Raw genomic sequence first — 19317 nt, forward strand, 5'->3', positions numbered from 1 at the left:
CGACGTTTCGAACGTCCACTTTCGTGAAATACAAAAGATAAGAGAACCCGTCGTTTAACGCGGTCGCGTTAAGTGCCCGTGGCCTTTATCGTGATACCACCGAGCGCTTAATCATCTTCGGGAACGCTCATACCAGAAGCGTGTACTCTAAACAATAACAGAGCAACGCGGCGGATCGTCGTTTACCGCCCAGCGCGCGTGGAAAAATTCTTATTTTTGCACGCTCATTCTTAGAGGCGATGGACGAGCGGTAGGAATTTAAATCAAAAAGTATGCATCTATCATAACTGATTTCGCGATAAAATTTCAATTATCCGGGACTAGAGCGACTATACCTACATATGAAGTGATCGAAACGAAGAATATTATCACAGACAAGGTGTACGAGTACATCCAATGTACTTCTTCGACCCATTTTTGGGTCGAAAACGAAATTACAGAAACATTTCTAATCGCAATTTGTATTTTCGGTAAAGAATTTTTTTCTCGAAAGTGCGTAGGATTTCGAGGGTATGTCTACTATATTCACCAAAAATGACTGTAATTGATTCCTGCAGCTGAAAATAATTTTTCTAGAACGATTTGAAATTTGTTTTCCCCCCGAAAAATTTAGGCACCCCCTGGTGATTTTTCTTAAAAATTTGTTTTTGATTTTGAATAAACACAACCATGGGTAATGTAGTAATGCAATTTATTAATAAAAAATAAAATTCCTATGCTGCATTCCTCGACTGTTTAGTGTCGACGTCTGGATACGTGCAGCTGTGACTTTGTGTAAAATATTCATGACATTCCGGATAATCGGAACTCTACTGTGTTTATTTTTCGACAGTCGTCAAGGACCACGGTGGTACAAATATTTCCGTATCCGGGTCGGAACAAAGGACACGATCGTCTATGAAACGCTCACGGAAATCGCGTCGGGGCAGTTTTTCGAAGAAAGCGAGGGTCCAAGGGTGGCCCCGGAGGTCGGCCTTGCGCGGCCAACGCTAATTAACTCTCCGCGTCCAGGTAATTGCGCGACACGGGAATGCCATAAAATGACACGGCCAATAACTGAAAGTCTATATCGAACGGCCGTTTCGATTCGCGGGACGGTGAGTAAAAGATCCCATAAACGTATGTGTGCGATGGCGCGGAACAAATGGGAAAATATATCAACGCAATAACGGAGAACAACGAGCATACGCGTCGCGGTTCGGCAAGAATTATCGATTCCCGCGATGGATAAAAACGAGCACCGACACGGCGCGTAAACCGTGGCCGCTTTCCCGATTGAAATCGATTCCATCCGGCGAGCGTTACGACGCTGCCGGAAGATGGAATTAGATCTACTCTCGAGAAACATCCCCCGTTCGTCTCTCGCGGATATTGAAATCGATGCGCGTCGAACGTTCCCAAGTTCATCGAATTATTACTACCGTTTTATCAGCCGTGTTTCGTTTTCACGAATATGGCGTTTGCCGTACGATTCCGTAACTTTTGACCGGCAGTGTACCGGCCAACGGCGAAAAGATGGTGCGCGCTCGGGCAACGGAAAAATCCCTTCCGATCCGGCCAAAGGGCAAGACCTCCGGGTAGGATTTCTACTTTCCGTGTCAGCGACAAGTGGCTTTAATTTAACCACTTAGCTGCCACTTGCGCCGCGGGTATCGGCGAACGTTCGCCGGAATTCCTGTCGAAGGCGCACCGGAACGGACTCTGGAATGCGGGAAATTCGCGCGGCGTAGATCCCAGTCGACGGCCACTGTGTAGCCTCAGCGTGCCTCTCCGACGATGCATGAAAAGAAGGGAAACGTCACCGCGTTGTTATCTCCCAGCGATGGCAGAAGTAATATCGTACGTGCTTACCGGGAACATCTTGTCGAGGGTGTAACGTCGCCGGCGTCTTATCGACATTGGGGTGGTCGAAGGTGGAAATTGTACGCCCGGGAAACTCGAGAAAAATCCACCGTAGAATAGATTTACTGGGAAAATTCATTCTCGGGTCGACGGGGCGCAAAACTAAATAATCGAAACGAATTTTTCGAACGCGTTAATGCCTCTCCGCTTACGGGGTCGGGGACCTTCAACCCCCTCCGGCCATCGAATTAGGCTAGTTTGAGACACGCGAGCGGGGTCCGATAGCGAGGTTTATTTATTCCCGAGCCGTTATGCACGTTGGTCAATACGTTTTATACAGCTCGTATATTTTGCAGATCACACTAAAGTTACGGGGCAAAGAAAGCGGTTCGTGACTGCGACTGTTGTTCGAATCTTCAACGAGTACCGCACGAGATCCGAACGATTACTTCTGTCTACAATTTGCGCTCGCAAAACACGAGCTCCTGCTATAATAGATCCACGTTCTCGATCTGCCCGCTGATAGAGTATGAAGAACTATTTTCACCCGAAGAGTTGCGAAAATAACGACACGAAAGTGCACCTAAATCACGAGCAAATCGATGCGAACGGCGAAGAGAAACGCGCGTCGCTCGCGACAACCGCGACGGAGGAACGCTTTGAAACTACGCGACATTTCGGTGAATTCGTGGTCAGAGGGCGACGGGGGGGAGTGAACGGACGATAAGAGGATCGGGAGAAGAGTCCGGAAAAGAAACGAAGCTTGCGGCCTGCAGGCGTCCGCTGAAGCCTGGCTGGTAATTAATACGTCCGACGCGACTCGGGAGTAATTTACGGTTCGCGGAGATAATCCTTATTATCCGGGAATTTCTTCGCCGTGTGGACGAGGGGGTAAGGGAGCGGGGGTATATTACCGACGATGGAATTCGCGTCTCGATGTAAGTAGCATAACAATCGCGATACGTAACGCTTGTACGCGCACGGGTACACGAGACCCCGGTGAACGTAACGACACATCAGGCATCCGAACGTTTCCTGCTGCTCGGGTGAGCGAGGCTAGCAGGCGAACATACCTCGAGGGTTCTCGATTCTCCGGCTGTGGAATTTATCTGGATACCTGTTGAACACGCAAGATGGATCGCTACGCGCTTTCCCGACTTTCGCCCGGTTTCTCAGTTAATTATCACGCGCGCGCGAGCGTCCTCATTGTTAACCGATCTCGGCGGGCGCGTTTCGTCGCTCTCGAAATTACGAACGGTATTCGCGATTAGCACACGCTCCTCGCTGCGGGAGTTCATCGATCCGACGCTCTCTTCCTCGACGATCCAACCGTGGACCGAACCGACGATCCCAAAATGAACTTTACGCGACACACTATAGTTAAACTGCATCCGGAACCATCCGTAGTTGGTTAATGGAACTTATCGAGTTTGAAAGTCCACGTTTCGACTAAGATTATTTGCTAGATTCTGTTAATAAGGACGGTACAAGCTAGCTCACGATTTTAAACAAACAGATTGGGTTGCTATTTTTCACCTTGTACACGCGTTAACGCAATACATTATATTGATTCTTATATGGAGGTGTCTAGCACTGCATGTGCGCAAGGTAAATGCGCAGAAGTGGACGACGAATGCTCCAGCGCATCTGTTTTGCGCAAACGTGGCGGCCCATTGCCAGTGAACCTAGAAATTCTTCGCGTCGACAGTCGTTCTCTGAATAAAGACAGGAGTTTTTAGAGCTTTCCGCGCGATATGATTTGCGATGCTCGTTGAAATTGAGCGTGGAATCGAAAATAACCCCTAGATCACGCTTGTTATACAGCCTGTCGAATTCGCGGGCATGCTTGGCGCATTTGCGACGCGTTGTTTAAATTACTACAAAACCGTGTTTGCGATCGAGTAATGGAACATTTACTTATCGTGTCTGAAAGTACAAACACCCGGAGGAGCATTATGCTATACAGAACACAGGTAAACGTTACGAGCGGTCTATGAAATATAATTTTCTTTATGGCGCGAAAACGACAGCTACGACGCGCTATAAAACGTGCCCGCGGAGCCGAAAGTAGTATACTCTTTATAGACATACTGCGGTCATTAGGATGTATAAAATTAATTTATCGATGTGCTTTCGATCGTTTCTAGACCTTTCACCGTAATTCCCCGGTAAGCGTCGAGAAATTTTGTAACAGTCGGCAAACAGCTGTCATCGTTTCCACATCCCCTTGTCTTATTTTACGTTTACTTCGAACCCATACGTTTAGCTCTGTGTTCCTTTAATACGCAAACATTAAAAATTACGAGTTACAATGATTTCAGCGAAGACCTTAATACTAAACCTACTAATTTCTCAATATTCACTTCTATTCTATTTGTTTTCTGAGCAAAAATATGCAATCTGTCTTGTCTATCACGAACAATTTATATTTTCATTAATATTTTGTTTATATTTTAAATAGGAAATATGTACCAAAGATAAAAGCAGAGAATCTTAAGTTTCCACTGTCTTAGAACAGTCTAACAACGCGTATTAAAAATACTATAACTTTGGATGCGTGCAATTCCGAAACTACCAGTGTTTTATTAATTATTGAACCATTGTTAGAAGCGGCAAGGCCTCCCCTTTAAAGTGGCTTTTGGTTTTTGTCGATCGGACTTTCCGTTTTCGAGATACTGTAATTTATGTAAAAGGTAATTTTTGTTAATTCGACTGTCTCACTGCCCGGCTCGCGTATAATAGCCTATTCACGCGTATTAAAAATACCAAAACTTTAGACGCGTGCAGTTCCGAAACTACCAGTGTTTTATTAATTATTGAACCATTGTTAGAAGCGGCAAGGCCTCCCCTTTAAAGTGGCTTTTGGTTTTTGTCGATCGGACTTTCCGTTTTCGAGATATCGTAATTTATGTAAAAGGGTATTTTTCTTAATTTGACTATCGCTGTCTTCGTCTGACGCGTCGCGCTGGACCTCTTTGTTTCGTACGTGACTCGTGACCGAGTGACCTAGTTCCGGCGTAGTATTTCCAAGAATTTACTACGCGCTGTTTACTATTTTCACGCGCGCGAGTTCATTGAATGCAATGAACGTAAACAAACGCTTCTGAACCGTATATCTTCGAAACTAGTCACCGCATCGACTTGAAACTAAAATCGCTATATCTCCGGAACTAATAAAGCTATCGACTCTCACAAACGCTCATTTTAAAGGGCATTTCATCCCCTATCTGATGAGCATGTCAACTATTATAATTTATGCTGCCTTCTATGTTTATTTTAACATTTACTTTGACGCTACATACTTAAAGAAGTTTCAGCAATTCCTATCCGTTTATTCAATTGAAAATGAATGTAAATTTGTATATAGAATGTTCGCGTAATTACTAGACAGCATTTAGTCGTGAATAATTGTTTTCTTGGGAATTAACTACGGTATCGACTCCAAACAAAATTCGTTTTCAAAGGCATTTGTAAATGTTCTGTATGAAGTTAAAGTACTAAGTATACACATTTAGAGTAAAAGTGTCGAATATTTTTATACGGATTTTTAAAATGCATGCTTTATGAAAAGATATGCGACATAAGAGAGTAAAAGTATGGCGCGTGGCTGAGAAGTGGATCCCAAGGAATTACGGACAATACTGGGTCGCACTTCGGATACCCGCTAGTAAGATAAATTGCCATATCTCACTGGTGTATTCACGAAAATAGAAAAGAACGATATTCTCCCTAAATAGGGGTCGATCGTACAACCGGGGCACGGAGTGGCTGCATTCGCGGACGAATGTCAGAAGCATTAATAGAATGTCGAACGAGGATAGAAAGAAATCGTTGAACCGTTCGCGAATTCTGACGCGTTGCGACCTTTCGACGGGTAAGGCAGTAGTATTTCAGGAACTATAGAGCGTTGCTCCTCATGAATTTCGGTTCTCCGTTCCTCCAGTTCGCTTGTTCACCTGGTGGCCGCGTATTACGTCAGGACGCGGCGTTCGGGCCGCAGGTCGTGAACCCCGCGAAAGATGACGGAAATAACCGACCTGACTCTCTTAGCACCGCGAGACTAACTCGAGAGATGTACCCGTGATACTATCTTTACTCTTTTTCCCCCCACTGGTTGACGGGCCGACTAATGCGTTAAGTTCCATTCACACGAACCGGCCGCGAAAGAAAAAAGTCCGTGTCCCTCGAGAAGAAAAATAATCCTCCGTTTGGTTCCCCCCCCCCCCCCTGGAGCCCGTCGACGACGAAGAAAGCGTCGAATACTAATCCTTTTCTTGCGAAGAAGACACGGGATCGTCCGCTTTTCCACGACGCCGCGGTTTCTCTTTCTCACGACGAAGATTTCACCTGCAAGGTTAACATCGAAGGAAACGCGAGTGAATTTAGAAAATGAGAATTTTCGTAAATGCACATTTTGGGAGCGATTCGGTGCAACAGGTGTATCCCGTCGCGATATTCGACCGAAATCTAACCACGTGGCTCGTTTAGCGAACGATGGATGGTTATTTATTTGTTTATTTATTTACTCAAATACTCTTAGCGAAGCGTTTCGATCCGAAGAGGAATCGAGTGGTTCGCGACTGGTTTGGTGTCGATGCAGAGGCGGGAATCGCGATGTCGGTCATTCGGCCGGTGTGAGCAACGCTTTTCGACGTTTGTCTCGTCTATGTTTATGCCGTGTCGTCTTCTGGCGTCGAACCGGATTTATCCGGCGCTCCCGGTGCACCGGCTATACTCGCGACACCTTACTCGACTTGGCAAAGCGACTTTTCCGAAGGTAAATATAGCGGCCCGCTCGCGGTACACTCACGCCGTTCGGCAGCCGATGCCAGCCAACGCGAACGGACAACACCGTTCACCGGTCGCAGAGGGGATCTTTGTTCGATCTCGTGAAGACCAGGTCCATGTACAGCAAGCATCGATGTAACCACGCCTATAAATGACGCGACACCTAAAGCTTCGCTTCGTCTCGCGCGACGAGGACGTCTCTGAATTTCAACGAGGATATCTGCGGCGTTGCGTAAATATGTTCTCCCAGAGCAATCAATTTTATTTAATTCCAGCGTGTACGTTAAATCGAAAAGACAGAGGACGTTCTGTCGAAATCGTGCGAGATCAGCGTCCAAGAATTTTCAATGGAAATAAAAATTCTTGGGCATTTTATTTTTTTATGGTTCCATCCATTGCCAGTAAATAGAAATAGCTACGCGTGGCAATAATAGCGAGTGTTAAATCGCGCTGAACGCGGTTAAATAAGAGACCGTCTCTCCACGCATCCGCGTGAAATAGGGACACTACCCGTCTGCCCGTGTTATTTGCGATGATTTTCACGGTTACACGTGACACGTGTACGCGTGTATTTTAATACACGTACAAGATCGCAGGCTCTAATTTCTACGTTCAACAGTATTCGGTTGATGCAACAGTTCGCGAGTCGGTCACTAGCTCGAATCTGGTCGTACAGATCCTGATTTTTCTTCTAATTAATGATGGAACAAAGTAAGTTAATATTTTACACGAGTTGCCAAACTATACATATTTATTTTAATGACGAAACGGAGACGGCGATTCGTTATCGTTGCTGCAACTAAGGTTCCCGATGGAGGAATCAGAGTTACAAGAAATTTGCGACGCGTCATCGGCCAATAACAATGTTTTTGTCGAGTTTGGGAACTCGGGTCTGCGGACATTCATTCCGACAGTCGGTGGGCCCAGGCGCAACAATGTTGCTCCCGACGTTGGCTGAGGATGGTAACGATTCGATCATCATTCCTCATTATCCATGCCGGAGAATTTAATTTAGCCTGAAATTGCCGCGTTAGACCCCATTCGAATTATCGACTTTCATTGTACGAGGATTTGGTCGAAGGCTGAAGAAATCCTGCCCCAAAAAGAACGCGCAAGGCCTGTATAGGGGCGTGGATATGTGATCGACAGTTCCTTAACTATAGAATAATGACTCATCGCTCGCAACAAAGTCTCGAGGAGCCTCGGGATTAATCAGCAATTTCGAGCATGCAATTCTCCCGGATCAAAGAACCCACACACACCGGCGCGGCGGCGTCAGCGTCGAAAAATGGCTGGCGTTACGGCGAATAATGTTGAGTTGCGGCTCGCGACTTTTTTACGTTTTCCGACGGTCGACCTCCCCCTAAAGCCCCCCCTCTCGTTCTCTGTCCGGCTCTTTGTGACGGCACAATTTAATTTCGTGTTACTCGAATCGAGTTTAATTTCTGAAACTACATAAAGCAGAAACGTGGGGCAGACAGTATGCCTCGACGTTAGTAAAATACGGGGATGAAACGTTGCAATTGGAAACTGGTTTTGGAAATCGATTTTGCATTAATTTTTAGCCGATAGAACGTAAAATGCGTAAAATTAAGTAATAAATTAATTCTGTATCGGCGTGCAGGAATTTAACGGCGCTCGGGCACAACGGATACGCGGATAAAACGCTGCTGGAAGGACTGTTTGCGCTCGTTTGGCCTCCGCGCGTTCTCGCTAGTCGAGGAATCAATGTTCTTGAGTAAACGCGGCGAGAACGGGAGTATGATTTCCCCGAGGGTTCGAGAAGCCTTCGATGGCGGGGCAAAATCACGAAAACGCGACAAACACTCTACGATTCTCCTGTTTTCATTATATTGCCCAATTATTCGAGAAAGAACAGAAGAGTACGAGCACCGAACGCGATACTGCTTTTATTGCCACGTTCGGAGCCATTTTAAATTGTTCACGAATATTCGAGCGCGCCGAGGAGACTACCGCGCATGCGCGTGATCAACCATTTTGGATAACCGCGACGTATCTGGCGGGCGCTGATATTTAAAAGACCCTTCGATCGATGCGTCGCAAATGAAGCGAACAAATCTCGCCGCACCGTCAATGTTTATTGAAAGGCTTAACGCGGCTTTCCGCTGCTTTTCCGCGTTTCATTATCATGGAAATCGTATCGCTGCGGCGACCCTGGGTGCTTCCGAGAGATAAGAGTTTTCACGGGCTGCGCAACGCTCGCTTGTTTTACACCGTCTGCTGACTAACTATACTTTCGACCCAAGACGAAACGAAATTCGAGAACAAAAATTATATTAATTCTGTAGTAAAATTCGCGTTTAAAGTATCTATCAAATAGAGCTGTCTTGATTGAAAAAACGACAGATTTCGTCTCGATTTCGTATGGTTGCAGAGGATTCATCGACCCATCGCCGAATCGAACAAGAACGTTAACATTTTCTCACGACATTTCGTTGTCTATATTCTCTCCTCCTGTGCTTTCACTTGTCAGTTCTGTCCGTATCTTGGGTACACGCGTTGGATCTGGCTAAAAGATTCCGGACAAGCCTTCAAATTTTGCTGGAACGCAGGGATCAGTCGGTCAAATACTTGCTGAGAGTTCGGTACTGTCATGAAAGTATAGAATAGTATTGCACCATTATTAAGAATCTCTCTAACCTCTGCGCTCTTCTAAGAGAATTCGAACGAAATCGACTTCCTGAAGATCCACGATCGCGGACTGTAACGTGTTCGACTCTACAGTTTCTTGACAAAGGCATATAAAATAATTATGAAACGATTCGAAAAATATTTTCCACGTATATTTTCTACGAAAAATTTGTGTTTAGATAAAACTGTTGCGCGTCGACGGGGCGTCGTCGAGGTGACGTGGGATTTCCGGCGCCGTAATTCGCGGAACGATAGGATGTATCGATGGTCGGTTGGCAGCGTTGGTAATCAGAGGCGTCCGCCCACAGAAAATCCGTAGCGTCTCGTTAAAGGACCGTGTAGTTTGGCCCGATAATAATTTTCACGGACGGATCCGTCGGTGTTTGGCGCACGGTCGCGAGAACGCGTCGACGTATTCGCGTTCCCGTGACGGTGACGACCGATGCCGTCACAAATTACATCGTCGGGCACACGATGGGGTCGAGTCGACGCAACGGTGCACACGCGATCGTTGCCGGCGTAAATGCGGCTCGTTCGCCTACGAGCGTCGTATCGTACGCTCGTAAACATTTATAGAGCCGGTCTCTTTATTCCTTCCTTCCTTTCTTTTTTTTCCTTTTACAGTCGATTGTCTCGTTGTAGCGCGAAACAACTACTAGTTGAACGCCAATCGACGCGTATATCAATGTTTCCCGTAGCCAGGGGGCTTGATCGATGCAACACGAAGATCGAAATTAAATCCTACGGAGGATCGTTCGACTCGACCCAAATCCTATTTTTAATTAAATTTCGTGCTTAAAAATATTTAATTTTTAATTACGATTCAACGTTCTCGTTTGGTCGAGGCCTTGAAAAGCGACGCGCGATCTCGTCAAGAGGAAATACGCGATTAGTTGTTTTACGCGCGTCGAATCGGAGGATTACGTACGAGATAAGAGAAAGAGGGCGGAAACGGATGACGTTTACGGAACGCCAGCGACGACGTTGCTCGGTGACGTTCGAGTTTCCGTCGAAATAACGCGCGACTATTTAATTCGAGAGTCGTCGAGTCCTGCTATCAGTTTTGTTCTGACGCGATCGCGGATACGATTTTTGGCAAATCGTCGCCATTATTGCTCGCGCGGCTCGACACAGCTACGTCTTAGCAGTTTGTTACTTCGTCAGACTTTTCGAGATCTTGTAAACCGGACGTTGGGTCCTCGCCAGCTTTGGAGCTCGAACTCCCGGCGCGATGATTGTTTTCTCGAAATTTTTTGTTATCGAATTCCTCTGGCTTACCTTCCCGAGAACCTCGAGAATTTTGTAAACAATTTCTTTTTATCGGTACTGTTAGAATGCAATCGCAATTTATGCTCGTTGTTTATATATGAATAAGTAAAAAAAAAATTCCCGAAGTATCGAGATAAAAATATTTCTCTGTTCCAAAGAATACATCAACGATCCTGATTTCAATAGTGGAAACTAAGAATAAAAATATATTTAAATTGATCAGCAAAAAGTAAAAATTCGATAAAATTAACTTCATTTCGTATCTTTCCCATTAAATAAATTGATTCGGGTGCTTTTTCGAGGCAGCACAAACTAATTATCGATTTGTCGCTTAAACAGGTTCTATATTTAAGCACGCATATTCCAGAAACGGAAACGATTCTTTCGCTTTTTCGTTGGCGCTGGTTTTATGCAAAACAATGCATTTTTCGTTTCTAAATTTGAAGTTATTTTGCCTGTCGACTTCATGAATATTTATTATCTTAGTCAATGATCGGCAGTCATCCTCGACTGGTCTGTTATCCGACATAGAAACTCTCGCGATCGTGAAAAATCTTCATCGACGATCCAGAAATAGTTGTAAACGAAACGGGAAATCGTTGAAAAATCGCGAGAATCGGGACGCAGCTTTTTAAAACGAGTTTTTCGGACGCGTTTAACCAAATCTTGTTTTCGATATTCCGCGGAAAGAGTTTCGACGCTGAAATAGGAGAATCGAATTAATGTTTGCATCGAGTGGAAAATAATAGGATCCTGAAGCGTGTCTTGCAGGAAGCATCCCGGCGCGACGTCGGATTCTCTAAAGAGTACCAGAGGACTGATCTCGGTAAGTCGCGAACGTTATTGACATCTCCGAAAGGGGATTAAATTTTAAGGAGTTCTCCCGGAATAATTCGGTGGAGTCTTTATAGAATTTTCGAGGAATCTGTCCCGTTTGCTCGTCGCGCGAGCCAACTTCGAAACGGACAATTGATTCTTCTTTATTGCCTCTTCTAGACATTCTCCTCATTTGTTCGCGTTCCTTGGCATGACGTAGCGAAGAAACGCAGATATATCTCTCTTTCGCTGCTGGCAATTGGCCCAGTTACTAATGTACATCCGCGAACGAATGACGCGTGTCTTTTCTTCGCGCGATGGTGGGCCAGTGACGCAACGCTCGCATATAACCGTAACACGTGAGACAAAGAGAAAGATTCCTGCTGCGCAGTCTAAACAGCCATCTACATACATCGTTACCAGCAAAAAGTTTGCATTTAGTCGACCGTCAAAACGATTTCTTCGAATCATAAACTCCCGACCGTCTAGATCGTCCCGAAGCGTTTTGGAAACGATTCTTCGAGAACGAGGGTCGTAAACTACCCCTCTACGGTCGTAACTTCTTATTTTTCGCTTCACTAGAAAGGATAGTATTCGAAACGAAAGATCCATTTTACTAAAATTGTTCGAGGCCTTGATCACACGATTAAAAGAAAAAAAATAATTCTAATCCTTAATCTGAATGTCTCGCGAAAGAGAAAGTCTTCGAGAAAATTAAATTTTACAAAAGAAAGTTGAATAAACATTTTCTCTACCATCTCTAATGAATCTCATTCATCGCATACATAAATCCCTATGAGTAACGTATATCGTAAGTTTCGTGGCTAATGTATCTAGGAAATATTCTTTTTAAGAATAATTATTCGATGAAAATAGTACTGTGACGTATTTGTCGCTCTCGATTGTATATTATATCGTCGGACCGAATTCGACGATCTAATTTTGCAACAGCGTCGACAGCAATTTTAGATCCGATCGCATTTACGGCCTAGAAGCAACATTTTTCGTAACCTTAATTAAACGGTACACATTTGAATTCGCGATACGCATAAAGTGTTTTCAAGTTAATCTTATGTCACCGATACATACAATAAGAAATTACGAATACCGCGAAGCAAAGTTCAATGTCGATCGGTTTTATACAATGTGTTACTTAATTAAATACACGCGATAAGAGCTAAAATTGTGGTCGAAATGTTAACAATTTCGCGGCAACTTAACGCTAAAGGCGGATACGACGAACGACTCGCGGTGCGTAGTTTTATTTTTGTATTGCAATTTCCAACGAATCGATCGATACGTGCGACAGTTTAATCTATGTTTAGCGATTTTATCTCTTGCTACTTGACTCTGTATGCACACGATGTTATCCGTCGGTTTTAAATTACATTTTTTGCATTCGAAGCTTTCTAAACCGATGGAAATTAAAAAAAAACATTCCATTTATCATGTTTACTGAAAAAGAGACATATCAACGTTTCCTGCGATCGAAACTAGTTGGACGTTCTGCGAAATTACTCTCGAAGACTTATCTGCTGCAAAATATAAATCGAAAATATCTGTGTTCGTTAAAATAAAAAATTTCTTTGATAATTTTCGTAACGTTTGCATGAGAATGTCCACGGGGATATTTTTGGTGGTGAAAATAAAACGCAATCATCCCTTGCGGGGATCGAACCCGCGACCTTTGGATTAGAAGTCCAACGCGCTATCCTCTGCGCCAAAGGGACTACTATAAATAGCGGTGCGCATTTTTTCGTGTGATTCTGTAATTCACCAAACGAATTCAAAAATAGATCGTACTGTTTTCGATTTTGAAAACACGGAAAAAAATTTACATAACGAACATTATTATCTACTCGACGCTTTGCACGAGCATTCGCTGGCTTCGTGATATAGTAATCGAATGTACATAATTTACATTTGCGATACTTTTTTGTTCGTGATCTTTTTCGCCGCGCTACGTTCCAAGCCAGAGACTTGTCACGTGATCGCGTCAATAGAGTCCATCTTCTCGTTGGATGGACAATAGATCGTTCCAAGATCACGCCACCCGACTTAATCTCCTCGTTGATCGCGAAACCACGGTAATAGAAATACCATAGTACCGTTCGACAACCGTGGAACTCGAGTGGATATTTCCAAAAATATTCTGTACGAAAGAATAGAATTTCTTTGTCCCAAGAACCCCTTTGAATACAGCACGAGGCCTACAATCGATAAATAAGAAATTACTACGAGTCATCAATCATACCGGTGTATGAAAATCGTGTTAACCCTTAATCGGTGGTCGAGGGGTAAATTTATGTGGCATTACGTACACACGACGAAAAATTATAAATTACAAAATCGATAGGAAAGGCTGTCAGTGAATCGACTGTTACTACCGACGTTATCGGAATAACAAGCACACGCAGAAGTCTGGGGCGCCGATTGTACAAAATTCCAATTCGATGATTTTACGGAATAAAAGTGTTTGCACGGGAGAGTGTATTTTCCATAGGGGGTGTCATGTGTCGACCCGAAATTAAATATTTCACCGCGATTGTAATCGTCGCGTTGTCTATTTCCGTCGACTACGGCGAAAAAACGCACTTCCTCCTGGACGCCCTTCGCTGCAGCGTGCCCTCGCTGTCCTTTATCTACTTCCGTGGCGCGCTATCTTCGAACAAACATCAGCGATACCGCGACGATTGTCGTTATTCGTGGAAAGTCTCGACGGTTTAGCGTTCGCGAAAACGTTTAATCGATCCTCTTCGGTGCACGAGGCGCCGCTAAGTACCCCGGGAGGGACCACCAGGAGACGACGACCACCTTCCCCTTGTTCTTGGCGCTCAGCCCAGACGCTAATGTACCGAATGTACGTAGTCGAATAAATCTACGCGCGTGTCGTTTCTTCGCGTGACGGCGCGCCACGTGACGTCACGTCGAACATAGCGGTTGGTGGTCAACGGCGCCCGGTTTCGAAAATACACGCGGTACTCTTTCGCGAAAGGGCGCCGGAAAAGTAAGACGAAAGGCCGCGAAAACCGAGTTGGGACAGTCCTCGGGAGCACACGTGCGTTCGAGAGTGTGTTCCACTTAACACATTCGCAGACGCTGACGTAACTTTACGTCTTGCTTAAATCTATAACTGGTCGCCGCTGACGTCACTTTACGTAATTTTATATTTATAGGGAGGCAGGTGACTTTACGATGCGTGTCCACGATCGCCAATCTAACGATAGATTCGTTTCAAGTTCAGCGGAACGAACGCTCGAACGGGGAGATCTCAAAGTCGCTTCGATTTATTTGGGCCAAAATATACATTGCTCTCGTTCTGCGAGTACAGGCGTCTCGTACGTGATGACGACAATAAATTTTGTACAGGTTTCTAGCTGTGTCGTTAATTATAAGGCAGTTACGGAATACAACATCTTGAACGCTAGTTTTCTGGATTGGATTGGCTTCTGAACTATATAAAAATGCGGTTTTTGTTACATACAATGTCGCATCTAACGTATAATATGAAGGAAAACAAATATTGTCATCCCTTAGACGATTGGATTAAATAAATATCGTTTTTCAAAGCAGTTAAAGGGTTGGAAAGAACGTTTAGACGCCGTTAAATTTTTATCGACGAAGTAAAGATAGATCTATCGTGATTTCCGACGATGTTGTGATACCAGTATCGTGCAATTACCAGAAAAGATTACATTTGCGTTCCGGGTAACTAACTACGCAACAAAGTGTTCGCATTAATCTGCTAAGAAGCGTGATTGGAATTGGCGTCAAATCATGTTCGTTGCTAGAAGCGGGCAAAATTTCGTTAAGCAGTCGTCGTTTAAATTTCGCGGTAGTCGTCGATCGTGCTCCGTACGAAGCCTCCGTTCGAAGCCGAACAATGGCGGTCCGCGTAGCAGAAGGTCAACTAGGCAATTAAGAATACGCGACGACAGATTCGAGTCGGCGAGTTGGCTCGACGTATCTTTCAAATTCGTTTGTAATCTGCGCGCAAACAAGTCCTATTGATTACCTTATCGATACGGCTGACCGTTATTAGCTAAAATTCTTGGATTTGTTTATCCCCGTAGCCAACGTTGGATTCGACTTCATCGCGTGTCAAAACCGAACGTTCCGTTGAACAGTTTCTATACCGATACGAGTCCCGACCATTGTTCAGGAAACGATCGACGCACGGTTCGTCAAAACCAAGATAAGCTAAGAAAACCCCCGTCGGTAGTTTGTTTTGATCTATTCGCGTACGTGAAAACATGCCTTCGATAAGAAATCCAGTCAGTTCCGTGAACGGCCAATCCCAGATGATTCACAGACTATAAACAATTGTACTTCAATAACATACAGATAAAAAGCGTGGCTATACCGCCGTCTATAAAGTTGGCAATTTTGCTCCGATGAGTATTTAATATAATTATAGAGAGGTTGCGTCGCGAATGGACCGAAATGGAAAAGATTTTTCTTCTCTATCTGATATCGCGGATAATTCGACAGCCTCCGGTTCGGTGGACTAAAAATGGCTACCGCGGCGAAAGGAACACCGTCGTATGAGTCGTTGCGCTTCTCCTCGTCTCGTGCACTTCAGCGTTCGCGATATCTCCGGCGATCGATCGATCGGTGATTACGCAGAAGACACACCGATACGGCTCTAATCGGCCGCGGGATCAGGAAAGAAAAAAAAAACGCTACAGCACCGATGTTACACGAGGAAGACTTTTAATCGCGAAACTGAGATGGCAGATTATGTAACGACAGGTAATAACCCCGACGTTCACCGCGGATCCGACGAAGAGAACCTGGGACAGCGTCGAACGTTCGCCAAAGAAGTTTCTTCGCGGAAGAACCGTTCGTCTCCGAACCCGTACGCCACGGCGGATTACGTCGCTGTCCTCCGTGAGATATTTTCCGCGATAGTTTACCGTCCACTTAGCGTATTCGCGACGTCTTCGGCCATAGAAGACCAAAAATATGATTCCAAACCCTGGATAATATCGCGAATAGCTTATTTACGCTGGTAATTTTTTAACCCCGAATTAGAAGAATTTAAAAAATTTCTGGCGCGTAATTTTTATTCAGCCCGAGACCCCACGGCTTTCAACCTTCAACTTTTAATCCACTGCAGGTGGCGAGGCGTAACGATAATGTCAAGAACAATTCTGAAAACAAAGGCTGTCGAGTCGATTGTTATTGGAAAAGAATTTACTATGGAACGAAACGCGCACGAACTTATTGGACGACTTAATATTAGGTGTTTATTCAGCTTATCGAGAACCCCAGCGATCGTCGTTCCATTGTGCATGCTCGATCGTAAACGTTTCAATTAAACGCGAGTAGCAGTCGTTGTTCGTCATTCGAAGTACTTACGATGCTCGAGCGTAACCTCGTTGACGTAATTTGGAGAATCGTTCGGTGTCGTTAGACTGGATTACGTCCGCGACCGAGGCCGCACGTGTACGCGTTCATTCGGAAATTAACAAAAAGCCGCCAACGACCGTGCAGGTGTAAAAGCGCGCAGCTGTGTTTTCAGGTGGTCCGCGTCGTAGGCGACCAAAGGCGCCCGTTTCTTCGCGTAAACGCGCTCTTTAACCCTCTGCTGGCCAGAGACATTTTGTATACTTCGTTTTACCACACCCCCACGACGTTTGCACGACGCTGGAAATTTTCCATTTTATTAATTTCCGTTTCTTAACCCTTTGCACTCGTATTTATTTATTTAACTTTATATATACACGTGCATTTAAACAGAAACTAAAAGAAAACATTGCAACAAGAGTCTACTCCTGAGAAAAATTGTAATGGGAGATTCTAGAGTCGACATACGAGTGAAAAGGGTTAATTTTCTCTGGGGAATATTCGAGATTCGAAGCTGATCGATGCATTGTGTATTTGTGTTGCAGTGGGTGACGGAACGATCCACAGTCAGTTTGGAGCAGGTGAGTGTTCGTAATACTTATACGCGAGGTATAAAATTTTGTTATAAAGCCTCTTTAATCCGGGGGACCGTAAGAACACTGCACGGATCTTGTTTTATTTATAACAGTTAAACCGTCGCTTCTCGTAACTCTTTCGTAGCCGTTTTCAACCCCTGTTTTCAAGATTCAAATGACTTGAAAAAAAGTCTGCGACAAAGGTGTCATTTTTCTAGATTCCCGTGCGCTAGGCGGCGTCGCGATTATGCTGATAATATTTCATTTTTCCGGTGTCGAGGAGTATAGTTCCCGACAGTTCGGAATAATGCGACTCGGCGCTCGAGCGCGCGGCAAATATTGTTCCTCGGCCCGCGGCGTGGAAATAGTCCGTCGTAAACGAAAATCTTCCGCAATATTGTTTGAATTCCCGTTCACCTTTCGCCCGTGGAAGCCAGATGCATAATTTATCGGACACCGCGGCGTCGCCCGCTAAATTCATACGAGGCGCGCGCGAACGTGCATCACGAACACCAGAAGCAATTCGAACGTTTGCGCGGGGCTGCCGAACAGTTTGCGTCGAGCAAACCGCCGTGAATACAACGGGGAATCTAACCCCGACCCCTACGCGTCCGAATATCAACCCCACACGTGTCCGTTGCACGTGTGTCCGCCTCGCCTAAACGCCCAATACGTCGGCATAAAGCGCCCTAGTAGCTACCTGCGTGCAACCAGCGCGTATCTTACGCGAGATATTGCCCCCCAAAACGGAGAACATCGGCCGCCGTCGCCAGATACCGGAAGACGAATGGATCAGGAGGACGTCCGCTCTGGGAAATTTATCGGGTACGCTTTATCCCGAAATTCTTATTATCGCGCAAAAACCATGGTCCAAAGTCCCACGATGCGCTAAAAAATTGGCAAAATACTAAGTAATACTACAAATTTTATAGCGAAACGGAAGATAATTTAACGTTTTATTAAACAATGTCATGCTCAACGTGGGTTTCTTAGATCCATAATCGTTGGTTCCGCTTTAAGACCACATCAACGTTTTCAGGATCGGCTCTAAAGTTTGACGATATATTAAAAAATCGGCAAAATAACTAAGTGACGTCTCCCCACCTTTAAATTTTATCGCTAGTGAAATGGAGGCAAATTAATGTCAAGCTCAACGTGGGTTTCAAGTTGCAATTCCCATATTTCGATGATTTGCGTTTTATTGGTTACGGTGGTCTCTGTTTTCAGGATCGACTCGCGTGACGCGCGGATCGCAAGAAGAGGGCCGACGCGTTCTATTTTCATCGCTAACCGAGACATGTCGAAGCGTTTAGAGGCTCGATCGTGACAAACTGCGCGGATATGGGATCTTAATTTAGGAAGTATTTTCAGATATCTCGATTACGGAAGTACGGTCGGGGCTTAAAGTCGGAAATAGAGTCGCTACGGTCCGATTTTTCAAGGGATTCGACTTGACGGTACAGCGCGGTTGCACACGATCACGGGCGCTCGAGGATGACAAAGCGCCTCGCTTTTGTTCTATTTTCAACGGCTTCCATTTGACGAACTAAATATACCCGCGTCTCCGCCGTTTTCGTGCATTAGGATTAATTTTCGACGCTGTCCCGCTTTTAAATAGAATCGCCACGCCTCGCCCGCCTTCCGTTACCGTCGTTCCGCGGCAGGATAATCGAGGAACGATCCCTCGCGGTGCCAACACGATTATCCACTCGTCCAAATTTAAACGAGGCTGTCGATACTACCGATACGTTCCCCATTTAGAGATGTCCGCGGGGACCAGAACAAATAATTATCTTCTCCGCGGCGGTTTCACTGTTTGTTAAACAAGAAAGGTATCGCGCGAACGGGATCAAATTTCACTGAAAATACTGCGAGCCACGATCTTCCCTGTCGCGTTGAAAAATACGCTCCCATACAGTTTCTGATTACTCTTTTCACGAAGAACTTGGTTACATTCATTTTTATCGTTCAAACCCTTCGTTGCAAAACACATTGACACTTGGAATCGATCTCAAATCTGTAGGAT

General features: G+C 45.0%; 1 protein-coding gene and 1 non-coding gene across 2 annotated transcripts in view; one reads left to right on the plus strand and one right to left on the minus strand.

Moving 5' to 3' along the window:
• Pdk1 (Phosphoinositide-dependent kinase 1) overlaps positions 1 to 19317 on the plus strand; it is a 484825-nt gene that overhangs the window by 424095 nt on the left and 41413 nt on the right. The window contains exon 5 of the mRNA XM_076767331.1: positions 17262 to 17297. Within this exon, the coding sequence (XP_076623446.1) occupies positions 17262 to 17297 (36 nt within the window). The remainder of the gene's footprint in view (positions 1 to 17261; positions 17298 to 19317) is intronic.
• Positions 13025 to 13097, minus strand: Trnar-ucu (transfer RNA arginine (anticodon UCU)). Its single transcript has one exon. It is a non-coding gene; the product is annotated as a tRNA-Arg (tRNA).

This window comes from Colletes latitarsis, chromosome 6 (assembly GCF_051014445.1).
Source record: "Colletes latitarsis isolate SP2378_abdomen chromosome 6, iyColLati1, whole genome shotgun sequence".
NCBI lineage: Eukaryota > Metazoa > Arthropoda > Insecta > Hymenoptera > Colletidae > Colletes > Colletes latitarsis.